General features: G+C 42.6%; 2 protein-coding genes across 2 annotated transcripts in view; one reads left to right on the plus strand and one right to left on the minus strand.

The window, feature by feature from the left end:
- Positions 1-5,414, minus strand: part of pkdccb (protein kinase domain containing, cytoplasmic b) — a 9,678-nt gene extending 4,264 nt beyond the window's left edge. Inside the window, exons 1-5 of the mRNA XM_031846983.1 lie at positions 4,704-5,414; positions 3,790-3,921; positions 1,676-1,947; positions 1,268-1,347; positions 850-957 (exon numbers count right to left, since the gene is read on the minus strand). Of these exons, the coding sequence (XP_031702843.1) occupies positions 850-957; positions 1,268-1,347; positions 1,676-1,947; positions 3,790-3,921; positions 4,704-5,336 (1,225 nt within the window). The 5' untranslated portion in view covers positions 5,337-5,414. The remainder of the gene's footprint in view (positions 1-849; positions 958-1,267; positions 1,348-1,675; positions 1,948-3,789; positions 3,922-4,703) is intronic.
- A 2,471-nt stretch (positions 5,415-7,885) lies between these two features.
- disp2 (dispatched RND transporter family member 2) overlaps positions 7,886-13,734 on the plus strand; it is a 15,608-nt gene continuing 9,759 nt past the window's right edge. The window contains exons 1-4 of the mRNA XM_031847492.1: positions 7,886-8,141; positions 11,818-11,962; positions 12,183-12,460; positions 12,996-13,119. Coding sequence (XP_031703352.1) covers positions 8,047-8,141; positions 11,818-11,962; positions 12,183-12,460; positions 12,996-13,119 — 642 coding nt within the window. The 5' untranslated portion in view covers positions 7,886-8,046. The remainder of the gene's footprint in view (positions 8,142-11,817; positions 11,963-12,182; positions 12,461-12,995; positions 13,120-13,734) is intronic.

The following is a 13,734-nucleotide window of genomic DNA, read 5'->3' on the forward strand; positions in this document are numbered from 1 at the left end:
CACACACACACACACACACACACACACACACACACACACACACACACACATTTCTGGGGGTCTTATCACACACACTAGGCAGCAGCAGCAGCAGCAGCAGGGTTGACTCATGGCACCTCCTTGTTAAGCTAAAACATTCCCTCCTGGTGTCAGCCTCAGCGCCCAGGCCTCTTTACCCTGAATCTGTGATTAAATTCACAAAGCGCTGCTATATAAACAGTCCAGCATCTGGGGGGACGGAAAATCTCACCACAGGAACGCAGCCAGTCATTCTGTTATTAATATTTCATAGAGTTGAGAGGAATGGCGGGAGGGGACAGAGGGGGGCTGCAGTGGAGTGAGTGGAGGAGAAGAAAAGTGAAGGACTTTCAGTGCTTATACTGAAAGAACACAAAACGTTTCCAAAAAAGTACTTTATACAACTATTCTGAGAGGGAAAGTATGTTAACAAGAGTTTTTTTATGTAAACAATTCAAAAGTTGGACTAAAGATCTCTACACGACTTCCATGAAAGGTTAAACAGAATAACTCCGCTTAATACCAGCACTGTTTTTTTTTTAAATGAACGCCGACTGTGCTTTCTGAGCCAGAGACATGCAGGATTAATCCCACTTTGTTGGTCTTGTTCTCTCATTCCAGCTGCCTAATAAACCTGTCAAAACAGCCCGAGAGGGAGAAACACCCCCTTCATTTTTTTTTTTGAAAACAGAGGTGTAGACTGTGAGTTTTCTCAAAAAAAAAAAAAAGGGTGGTAAAAAAAAGAGCCAAGCATTCTCTCCAAGAAGAATAAGTCTACAACAGGGCCTACTGTACTTTATAAAAAGCAGCCTTCATTCCACGAGCTCTTACCTCTGATTATTGATGGAGGCAGGTTGTCCAGGTGCAGGCCAGACTTGTAGAGGAGGAGGATGTGTTCAAAGGCCTCCAGCGTTTGATTGATGTCAGCTTTCAGCTCCCCTGGACACACACACACAATACATTAAAATCTGATAAAAGATCTAACCGACTACAGGCATAAAGTCATACTATCCAATACGGATGATTTTTTTTCCCCTTGCTAGGCTTCTCCTGTCTAATCCCAGTCGTGTCATCTCAACAGATATTATAATCATTACCTTGTTACGTGCCAGGAAGCATTGTGTGGAGCTCATTAAAAAAAAGGACTTATACCGAGGCATGTCATTACACGGCTGCAATAATAGAGTGATTTGCTTTCTGATCTACAATAGCGAGCGTCCCGTCAAGTCAAGACGTCTCTCGTCCTCACCTGTGGAGTTCATAATGTGGTCTACCAGGTGTGTGAAGCCGGGTGGGGCCTGGTGAGGCAGCAGGTAGGTGAAAAAATACCTGGGGCCAGACAAAGACAACTCAGTCAGACAGACAGAAAGACAGACAAGCCCCATCACATAGCTCCCACAGAACATGACATGTCTCACCCCGGTGTTAAAACAAACAGTCCATAAAGCTGTCCATTTTAAAACAGAGAAGACTCCCTTTTTTCCCCCATTGAAGCTACCAACTTATTCATCACAACTCCTCCATCAAACTGCACATTTCCAGATGTCTTATCAACAACGTTTTAGCAGTCGACTCGGCCTGTATTAAAGCAATCATCCATGCTGCTCCATCCATCCATCACAGGTTCAACATGTAGTAAAGCTGTCACTTCTCTTACCTATAGGCGTTGTAAATGTTCCTCTTCTCATTCAAGCCCACGCACACTCCCTGTGCCGAGCACGGCAGAGTGAAATTTCTGTGCGGAAACTGGAGGGTGCAGTCCGCGTCCCTCTGACAGGAGGTCTCCTCGGCGCTGGCGTCGTCCAGGTCTGTGAGCTTCAGCTCGCCAGACACGGTGACAAACTGCCGGGGCTGGAAGTCCAACAGAGCCACGGAGCCCAGAGGAGACTGGGAGAGGAAGTGGAGGAGCCTGACCAGGTCCAGACACACCTGGGAGGGGATTGGACATGCCAAAACCTGATCAGCTGGATTGATGACCATTTGTTTAAGTGCACAGGAACGCAGTCAAAGAGAAACATATTGTCCTTGCAGCTCCTAAAACCTTGTAACAAGAAGTCATTTATAAAAAGGCAAAAATTGCAAACATTCACTGCTTCCAACTCTCCAATGTGGAGATTTGCCTCATTCCTGCTGTTTCTTATCATTTCAAATCTAATATTATTTTGTTTTGTAATGTGGGTATTTTATGGATTAAATTAGGGCTGCAACTAACTGCTATTTTCATCATCATTTAATCTGAATACTATACATTGATTAATCTGTTGAGGCATACAATTTGTAATTAATAAAATGCCCATTACAATTTCCTACAGCCCAAGATGACAGACCAAAACCCCAAAGTACTGAGCTTACTATCGTAGAAGATAAAAAAACAGCAAAAACTCAAATTGGAAAACCTAGACATTTTTTTCATTAAAATAAAGAGTTACAAGATTATTTAATGAAAAAAAAAGTCTGATTTAATCAGTAATGAGAAAAAGTGTTACTTCCAGCCTTACTTGCAGCTCTAGAATTGGGTTTAGTTTTTTGTGCTTTTAACAGAAGTTAGTGGATTACATGCTTCCCTCCAACCTGCTACTTGTTGTCAAATAAAAGCCTTTAATAAAATGCTGGAATAACCAAAACATTCTCGGTGGTCAAGCTAAACGCCGACTTGTTTTTTTCCTGAAAGGGTGACACCTGATAAATGTGTCACTAAATTGCTAAAAATGGAAAAATATAAAAACCTCAAGTCTTGCAAAAACACTGCATTATTCTCTTTTAAGGCGTTTCACCAGCCACATTTGCAAGCCATTTCCTGAGACTGCTTTTATAGTACTCTTTAAATCCTACAATAAAACAGAAAGAGAAAATAAGTAAGCTGCTAAAGGCAACATAAATTAGCCACGCACTGACAGAGCATGAAATGATTCTGTCACACTACAAACATAGCTGCGGTGCTAGGTAATGCTCCGAGTCTCTTGGACGTCACTTGCTGGGATCGAAGCACTGTAATAATAGGGCTGGGCGAAACCGAACACCCCCGGATTACTGTAGCTTGCGCAGATGCAACCAAGCCTAAAGGGGCCGAGCAGCTCCAGGGGGGTATTATGAACGGCTATTTGGGTGACGCAGCAAAATGAGGCCCATAGCTGAGATGATACTGGCAGACTGTGATGTTACTTTTGCTAATCCAAAAGTTCTTCCTTTCTTTCCCTTTCAAGCACATCCATGCGCGAACACACACACACGCACGCACGCACGCACGCACACGCGCACACACACACGCACGCACGCACGCACACGCGCACACACACACACACGCGCACACACACACACACACACACGCACACACACACACACACACACGCACACACACACACACACGCACGCTGGATCCCTGGAGTGCAAATTCAGCCTCTGTTGACTCAAACTGTGAGCATACCTGTGATGGGGGTTGACTAAAACTGTGTGTGTGTGTGTGTGTGTGTGTGTGGGATGACATGACATTCCTAGCCTGCAGTGGATTAACTCCAGGACCCATCTCCATTCCAACCACGGCCTGATCAAATACACTGAGGGACAGATGTCAGAACTCCAGGAGTTTCAAATGTCCGCCCCCCTCATCTTTCAACCTCCTTCTCTCCTGCCAAGCGGAGCGAGGGCTTGCACACGCATAACGTGCAAATATGTGCGAGGGAGACTTTCAGCCTCTCAGCGAGCAGTGCAGTGTCAAGGATGAATGACAGGGCATGCGTATCGACAGCTGAAAGCGGGAACTAACACGCTTACCCTGAATCTGTCCTCCCAGGGACTCTGCAGCAGCTGGATCATCTGGAGAGGATTCCCCTGCTCCAGAATGACTGTGACTCTTCCATCCTCTCCTCCTCCTCCTCCTGCAGCTCCTGCACAGTGACCTTTAAGCTGTGGAAGTGTAGAATAACTGTGGGTTAGTCACAGTGAAGTAGAGCAAAAAAAAAAAAAAACGGATCAAAATCACTGTTTGATTTTGCATTTTTTACTCTGCAGAAATTAGAGAAAGCGACAGGCTAAAGTGTCTTAAAGTGAATTGAGAGGACATGATGTTCTGTCTGCAGCTCAGACTTGTGACAGTGAAATCAAATTAGCCTAGAGGGGAATGCGCTCTGTATACTTGTGAAATTGATCGGTTGAGCCGTTGGACACACCGCCGTCACACGCCTGCTGGAGAAACAAACTGGCCGGTTCAATTCAAAACTAGTTCTAAATTGGGCTGTAATGATTTGAGTGAATAAACTCTGTGGGGGTTTCAGATGCAACCAGGGATTGTAGAGGGGACAGAGGCACATTGTCTGCTCTTCCCAAACTGGACCCAAAGGTCAGAAGAGGGTCAGTGAATTTAATTTAATTACATGGGAAGGTCCTGCAGAGCCAGTGAGGCCTTTCATTCAGTTCAGTGTGTTTGAGACAAAGGAAACTGTGAGCAGGGGAAGGCCTACATGGATTATGGAAAATCTTAATAACAATATGCCAGCATTAGCTCCAGTGTTTTAAAGTGAGCAGCACTTCTAATGATCTACTTTCCAACAACTTTGCTTTAAAATATATTGTCTATTATGTTGCTTTGGCATTTGGACAGTATCGTAACCTTAAATATTTAAGGGTATCAAACCATTTTAAAAGTCTTTAAATGAATGCCCACAAGGCAGACAGAGGGAACACTTTACCTTAATGACGTTTGGATGCTGCAGCCTCTGCAACAGGATTATTTCTTTCTTCAGCTTGTATGAAACGAGCTCTCGGCAGCCTTGAGGGTCTCTAAAATCCTCCACACACTTTCCCATGTCTATCCCCTGCTCATTGACGAGTTTTAACGCTACCGGCTGACCTCCGGCTAGATTCACTTTGACAACCAATTTGGTGTATCCAGAACCGAGAATCTCCACCGCCTGCATGTCCACCAGAGAGTCACAACCCATTTCATCCATATGCGCTCTCCTGGAGCCATGCGTGATCTCATTCCACAGACTGTAATCCAAAGTCGAGTCTTGTGTTTGGTCACTGTGGAGAGAACGTCGGCTTTCCCCGGGTAGTCCGTTTTCATCATCATCCTCATCATCATCATCATAATCAGGTAAAAGCAGCGGAATGATTTCTTTGCGCCTCTCGTTGAGCTGGTAAATCAACGCCCCGCGGAGGGACGCGAACTCCTCCTCATCACCAGCAACAGTTGCATTTGAAAAGTAAGATATTCTCGCTCCAAAATGCTGCACGCTGCTAATCAAGAGTGACACCAGAATGGAAAGAACCACGAAAGCCAGGAGGGCAGCCGCGCGTAAAGAGTTGCCCATCTCGGGCATTTTCCTCTCGTGGCACGGCTACTGCTGCTGAAAAGACGCACGGCCGCAGGCTCTGGCGACCGCTCAGCTCCAACTGAAAGGAGGCTTGACTTTTCTGCGGCAGAAGCGATCAGCTCCTTATTTCCACCTCCCCGGGAACTCCCTCTAGAGGTGTGTCCTGTCCGCTCGTAACTTTACACCCGCTGAACAACTTCGCAGGAGAGCTCGACCTCATGTTGTCACACAATGCGCGTGATAAAGCGCTCTCCGCGGCTGCTTTTACAACAGCAATCAGTAGGGCATGTAGCGTAAGAAGAAACCACGTGGGAGAATATTAAACTGTGTGTTTTATTTAACGCACAGAGGGGGAAAAAAATCACATTTGAATTTACATTTTGATTACACATTTAAAAGAAAAGTATTTAAATGTGCATGCTGGTTAATTTATTAAAAAGATGATTACAGTCGTATTATGTTGTTCAACATGAAACATAGTTGTTTAGATAGACAGAGGAGGACTGCTGTCACCTTCACAATCTGTCCAACAGGTGGCAGCAAAACACCCTTTTGTCTTCATTCAAAAACAATCACTCAGAGGTGGATTTATTATTGATCAGAAGCTTCAAGAATCAGAATCAGAACCGTGTATTGCCCAGGTATGTTGCACATACAAGGAATTTGATATGACGGGTGGTGCATAACATTAAACAATCAACAACAATCAACACAGTGCAAAAAGTAGAAACATAGTAAAATTTACAGTAAAATATAAAATAAAGTGCACAAACAAACAGATAACAGGACTATAAACAAGTGAGATGTAAGTGTAATGTAAAAGTGTAAAGTATATTTAAATAATAAACCTAGAAGGGATGTGCAGGGGAGTGATGGCAGTTTGTTGATGAGCCCAACTGAACTGATTATAGTAACATTTTAGGTTTGCACAAGTTCACAGAAATGCCCTGCTCTTTGTTTCCACACAGTCGTTTTCTATTTATTTAGTTGTATCTTTGTTATTTATCCAACTGTGTTTTGTTTCACAGATCTTTCGGCAGCACTGAAGCTGTAATGAAGCGTTTCCCTCTGCATCACTACTCACTGGCAGAGATCTGCCACAGGAAATTATACCATGGCTGTCACCTCAGTACCAGCCAGAAGCCAAACACCCTCTCTTCAGCCTCTCATTATATGTGTGTGTGGTAGTACGTGCCTCTCAGGCTTTGAATGCATGTGTATTTGGGTTGTTTTTTTTCTTGTGTGTGTGTGTGGCAGCTACAGTGTAAGTTAATCAATGTCTGAAGTCAACAAGGCATTAGCCATGTCAGCTGCAACACAGGCTGTTGAGAAAACGCCATGCCAACCATTGACACAGCGAGCCTTTTATTTGAATCTGAGGACAACGTTGCATAAACACAAAGACAAACAAACGGGCATGAAGATCACGAAGAAAGTCTAAGCTCAAAGGTCCACTCAGCGTCATCCTTTGGACATGAAGGATAAACCTCTCTCCAACACAGATTGACAGCTGTGATTAATTCCCACTCTTCCAGCAGCTCAACCCATTTACGATGAATCAGTTTTGAGCATCATGACTCACTGAAGCACGAATAGATATAAATTATTGCGATAAAAATAAAGATGTCTCTGCTTCTCATTTAAAAACATGAAATAGGACTTTCATCTCTGTCATACAAAACTTTCTCACACCCTTGCTCTCTCGATCTTTGCCTTTCTTCCAATAAATCATTTCCTTTTTTCCCAAAGTGGCCCCTCAAACACAAGGGCCCAGTGCCATGATTCATATTTATAACCAGGCCGCCTCATTAGCAGAAAGTCACACAGGTCTGCTGTGTCATGGTTTCTCCTTTATTTTATGCTGGTGGGCTCTGGCTCTCACTTCTCTTAATAAAAAACCCAAAGTCATATTTCTTTTTATCTTTTTTTCCATCTTCTCTTTTCTCTTCTCACTTCTTTTCTGCATTATGTTAAAGATAGACCAATTGATGCAGTTCACCCCATTTTTTTCTTGGGCAACAGTAAACTTTTTGTTTTTTTGCAAGTGTTCAATCAGTCCAGTCATTCAAAAGGGATTATTCACAATCTGGCAACCCAAACGTTGTTCTTATCACTGGCTTATAACTGATCTATAAAGCAGCTATTAATCATTAACAACACATTACAACTTGTAAACACCATATATAGCCTCTTATTTGTCTTATTTGAAACATGTATGTTAATTATATTTTTTGATACTGTGCAGTTGATCTAAGTCTCCTCCTTATTGATTGGTAAGCCTATTGATTTAAATAAAGGAGACAATACTACACAATACAATTACATTCTAAATGGGGATTAGCAGCATCCCTGTCTGTGCACCTTCACAACGTACTCACTAAACAGTGACTGTAGCTCCTGTCTGAGCCAATTAAGCAGGCACTAAAGCACACTATCCGTGACTTGGCGCTCCAGCACCGCGGCCGGTTGGATAGCGACCAGGCATCGTCCCCAGCATCACCGCGGCTCCGCCAATCAGGGCGAAGCTCGGGGCAGATTAACCCAAACAGCCCTGGTGCTGCTCTGTAGTACCAGCGTCAGAAACAAGCTCCTGGTCCTCGTGTACTCAGTCTGGGCAGATGGGGACTGTTTGGTTAACCCAATTCTAAATAACAGGAAATTCATATGCCAGCCTTTTATTTTTTTGTATTAGTTTTAAAGCGCAGTCAGGAGGGAGATGGAAGCTCGCTCGATAATAGGAGAAAGCACGGATGCGATAGTGATGGATGGTTCTCCTACAGACGAAAGGGGGATTCAGCAGCCTTACCAAAGGTGAGTTGCTTTTTCTTATCCGTGCATTTCTCTGGTGCGTACCGTAGACAAATACATGACATTACTAGTGGTCGACGTGGATGCGTTTTAACCCTTCTGTGGCCGATGTGAGTATCGTTCATCCAGCTGTGTTTATGCGGTGGACAATAGGATTATGCACATGATATGATTAATACTGTTGCTATTTTTTCCATTACATTATTATAATTGGTATTTCATTTAATTTGGCTGTTGTCAACTTACTTTTAAGATTTTTACGTTTGGCATTTTCAGGGCAAATATCATCATGACTCAATCCATCATTTGACAACCTATACGTATTTTAGCACTATATGTTAGACAAGAGCTGGTACTTTGAGTGATAGTTTATCATCATATAAAGAAAATGTTATGCTCTTATTGTTTGCCTTTGACATAAGCTACTGTAGCCTATGCAGTCTCACACTCACAGTTGACTTGAGAACTGGAAGATCTGTTCAATGTCATCAACGTCCTGCTGGGTCGATGTCACCCTGTCACTCACCCACTGCTGCTTTTTATACATATAAAAAACAAATAATACTCAAGGCTCTTTGTCCTCTAAATAACACAGAAGCTGTCTTTTTAGGAAGGTTAACACTTTGCCTGCTGCATACAGCCTGAGCTTTTGTGCTTTTTGTCTTGTGTGTGTGTGTGTGTGTGTGTGTGTGTGTGTGTGTGTGTGTGTGTGTGTGTGTGATTGGCAGTTGAGGAGATGTTTGAGGACATGACATTGACTGGCATCCGGAGAGTTGATGTAAGAGACGTGCTGTTAAAAGGAAAAGAGACAGAGGCAGAGACCTAAAGGCAGATGGAGGAGAGAGTAGCGAGCGCTGAGAGTCTTAAGCCAGTTATAGATATTTTTTGATTCTCCTTGCTGGAGTCTTTTGAATGCCTTACAGCTCTCCTCAATCCCTATTCTTATATCTTAAATTAGTGCACACAAGATCAACTACACCAGTCAAACTTTGCTTTGAAAGGTTTAAAATTAGTCTTAAGAACATCTTACATACCAGAGGAAAATTGCTAATATTTACGTAGCTATTGTACTGAGGCACACATTTGACGTACATGTACTTTACTCATACTTTACAAACTGCGTTTATTCATCAGCTAAAATTAAAGCAGTCTCATACAACAGCCCAGTAATAAATCTTACCCATAGGTTACAGTCTTCGGTTTCAGAGAGATGTTCATTTAACTTTGTTGTCATTTTGGAGGCTGTAGTTTGCGGTGCTGTTGAATTATAATCTTTAAATACTGTGAGGTGTTTCTAATATTTTGTCTGCCCTCATTTATATGTCATGGGTGTTTTATTAGTTTGTTTAGCTAATGACTGTATTTATAATGAAATGAGACACTGCACTATACTCTACTGCTTTGATGTTTCTCAGATTTATAAGGTCATTCTGACGTCAGTGCACAATGCAAGTGTTTTTTTAAATCCCGGGTGTGGGGAGCAGCTCGGTGACACCTTCCTGGATGTATTTTTGTATTCATCCAATGAAATATTAATGAGTATCACAAATTGCTCTCCTCATGAGTGTGTGTGTGTGTGTGTGTGTGTGTGTGTGTGTGTGGTGTGTGTGTGTGTGTGTGTGGGTGTGTGTGTGTGTGTGTGTGTGCCTACGTTGGCAGTTCTGTGAAGAACCATCAAAGGGGAGTAATGGGATTAAATACTGAGTGGCTGTCAGTCACAGGTTACACAGTACCCGCTAATACTTTAGCATCTATTTTACACGCTTGGAGTTCTGTAGCGATGGAGTTTATCATGCTTCAGTATTAGAAACAGTGTTAACAGTGTTGATTTCCTGTTACTTTCTATGAGTGTATTTATTCACTCCAGCACCTAAATAGGTTCAATTAGATGACAAACATTTGCAATGTGCCTACGAGCTGCTGAGAGCACTGTGGCCTGTTTATTATTCAGATCATATTACAGCTTTATTGTAATACGAAGACAAAACAGTGAGATTCAGGTCCTCGTTGAGCTGCACCACTAATCCCTCTGCTACTGTATATACCAACAAACCAACAGACTACACTTCATCCGTGCACCTTATTATGGGATGCAAATAAAACAGTGTGAGGTCATTTAGGCTCTGTTGACTTACTCTGTCGCCATGGTGACAAAGGAAGTGCGGTTGGATCCAGTCTATTGTGGAAAATCAAGCATGTGGCAGTTGACACAGACCTCACGGCCCCTCCAGAGAGATACAACCAAAGCATTCCTCAGTAAATCAGTTCGGTTTATTTATATTAGCTTAAATACAATGAGGCTTTATGACTTCTTAAAATCAAAATTCTGGAAATAGATGAAATAAAATTAAAGTAAACGATCCTATCTGACTGGAAATCAGGACTGCGGTCAGATTTAACTTCTCGATATAGACAGTCTCCCCCTTAAGTTTGGGGAAATAATTTTCTGTGTTGCCTGAGAATATCGTATACAGTCAGATTATTCTCTGTATCAGCTCGTTCCGCCTCTTCAGTGAAGCTAAATAATGTTTACACCCAACACCTCGTGCTTTTATGGCAGCTGGCGACATCTTTAGTATCTTTTAATTTAAAATAAAGTTCTGTATTTGTATTTCATAATGTAATTGTTTCGGTATGTTGGTATGTGTTAATATGGTAGAAAAGGAATGGAATTAAATTCAAGATTAAAAGTCTACCGTCATGCTATCGGTTGTATTTAGGCACAGCGCTAACATCGTAGCTTAGTGTGTTTGCATTCTAACATCTGCTAATTAGCTGTAAACACAAACCGTAGCCGAGACGCTGATGAGAACGTCATTCGTTTAGCAGGTGTTTGGTCATAAACAAAAGTACTGGACATTGAAGAGATAAAGCTAAAAAGTCAGGGGACCAGCTAAGTTATTACAGTTCTTCCTGAGGGGAACATAAATGTCTGGAACAAATTTCATGGCAATCCATCCAATCAATTTCACTCAAAACCACAAATCCAAACCTCATGGCACTTGTGGAAATATCAGGGGATCACCAAAGTCATTCGGATTCATCCACAGGGAAACATGAATGTCTGCACATTGTTATCAATCTATTCAATCGTTATATTTCAATATGGACCAAAGCGGTGGGCCAACCAATATGACCGTCTCTAGAGCTAGCTGCTAGTGTGGCTCACAATAGATATGTTTGCAGCAGTTTCATTTTCCTACAAACGATAGTGTAGTTAGAATGAGACAGGAATACATTTATTTAAAACATATCATTTATTCCAGGGTTCTCCTGACTGCAGGAGAGTCTTCACTCACTCATGTTATCTATCCTGGACAGCCGCCTATACCTCTTTCATTACGGGGTCTGTGACATGATGTGTAAACAGTCTCTCAGTCTCTCTTCTACTTCTTTCACTCGTAGCATCCCTTCTTTTTGAATTTGGGCCTCCTTACTCCATCAGCCAAGTGCCTTACCCAAAAATCTGTTACTTACCTCATTAGCTCTGCTGGCCCGCTCGACTAGATTGTTAAGTTTTACAAACATTGCCTTCTGCACGGTTTCCCTGACTGAACTCTTCAGTTTTTGTTGCTCCTTTGTCTTTCTTGCGTACCTGTCAATCATTTCTACTCTCTTGCAGCCATATATTCCCTCTCTTCTCTTTTTCATGCCCTCTCACCCATCTTTCTCTCCTCAGCGAGATCCCGGCAGTGTCTCTGTGCCCTCCTGACAGCGAGTGTTCAGCCGAGGCCCAGTTGACAGTCATCCAGTCTGAAGGGGAGCTATGTGACAGCTGCAGCAGCCTCAACAGACCCTCTTCCTCCTGCCAGCTTTATCACCAAGTATGCCTGAGCACTGACTGTACTGTGTGCTGTTTGGGATAGAAACTTGGGGACTCATTAAAACAGAAAGGTTAGAGATAGATTCAGGATCTGGGAAGCAGGGGCAATAAAAGTCATTGTATCGCTCAAAAGACTTGAATGATACCAGAATCCAAAAATATACACAATTTCTGTGATTTATATTTTCCATGTGCATTTTCTATCTTCCTTTCTTCATTAGGTCCCCCAGTGTTCTCAAGCTGGAGCCTACAATTCGCCACATCCCCGAAAATGTCCCCACTGCAGCCACTATGGTCCAATCAAGCCAAACACCTGCCGCGACTGTCATTCAAACACAACAGGTCCTCATCCTGAAGGAGGCGTCGTGGTGAAAGTGGAACATAGTTGTACTTCTGCCCATCAGACGTCTCGTCCCGGCGCGGTGAGATGTCATTGGCTGCGAGGGTCAAACGAGAGCAGGACACAGAAACCGACGCAGCGGCATGTGGTGACAGTAAGGTGTGTTCAAAAGACTTTTGGAAATATGCCTGTTTGGGTTCTGGCAGAGAGTTAGATGAGATGATTGATGCCACCCAGAAGCCCGTTAGCTTAGCATAAAGACTTGAAACAGCTAGCCTTGATCTGTCCAATCCTTCTGTGTTTACATTTAGTTTTTGTATGGATTTACCAAATGAGATATAATGTGTTAACCAGTGAGCTTAAGAAGTGCTGGTAAGTTTATTTTTTACCTTTGGACAGAGCTATGCTAGTTGTTTCCCCCTGTTCCCATCCTTTATGCTAAGCTAAGCTAACAGACTGCTGGCTGTAGATACATATGTAATGAGCATTTTGTGTGGTATCTTTATTCAAATTATTATAAACAAAGTTCTCAACTGTTAACAAGGACGGAGGACTGTACTACATCCTGAGAAAGTAAGTATTCAAACGAAGTTTCACTGTAACAGCCTCTTTTAAAGTCTCTTCTATTTTGTTTACAATAATTATTTTTTACTCAGTGCCATGTCTTCTTCTTCTGTGGTTTTCTATTTGGCAGTTATTCCCAGGTGATAGTGGACTACCCGTTAGCAGTGTTGGTGGGTTGTGCCGTGCTGCTGCTGGGATGCTCACTAGCGGGACTCTTCATTGGTCCACTGCCAGACTTCTCTGACCCAATGCTGGTGAGTCTCTCTCTCTCACACACACACTTACACAAAAGGCACACAGTGTCTAAAATGTAAATCTACAGCCCCCCTTGGTGCAGCACAAGTATATCTACTGTCACCCTTCTGTCAAGTCTACAACACAAACCTCCCTTACCACCTTAGGCTGAGTGTTAATTACTGTTTCTCTAATGACTCATGATCTCAGCCGTATCTATTTACTTGAGTATTATCTCGGATTCAATGAACTGCACTGAATGAGATCATGCTCGCTGTCGTATTAATTAACTACATCTTCTCACCTTTGAGATGCAAGCTTACAGGCTGAACACTAATTAAAACATCATTATGAAAATGCAACATGTGAATCTTAACAATGCATCGTTAAAGTGAATCTAAAAAGATTTACATAAGAATGAGATATGATGGATTTATAAGTGTGGGGCTCTCTTTTCAAATAACATCAAACACTCATATACCAAACCAGCTAATTTAGACATTATATGGTGCTTGTGATGCTGATTTATTCAGTATGCTGCTGCAGTGCATCAATGAGCACCAGCGTCCACACTGTCTTTAGCTTTGATGTGTGTGTCTGTGTGTGTGTGTGTGCGCGTGTGTGTGTGTGTGTGT

This window comes from Anarrhichthys ocellatus, unplaced genomic scaffold (genome assembly GCF_004355925.1).
Source record: "Anarrhichthys ocellatus isolate YVR2014 unplaced genomic scaffold, GSC_Weel_1.0 scaffold7, whole genome shotgun sequence".
In the NCBI taxonomy this organism is placed as follows: domain Eukaryota; kingdom Metazoa; phylum Chordata; class Actinopteri; order Perciformes; family Anarhichadidae; genus Anarrhichthys; species Anarrhichthys ocellatus.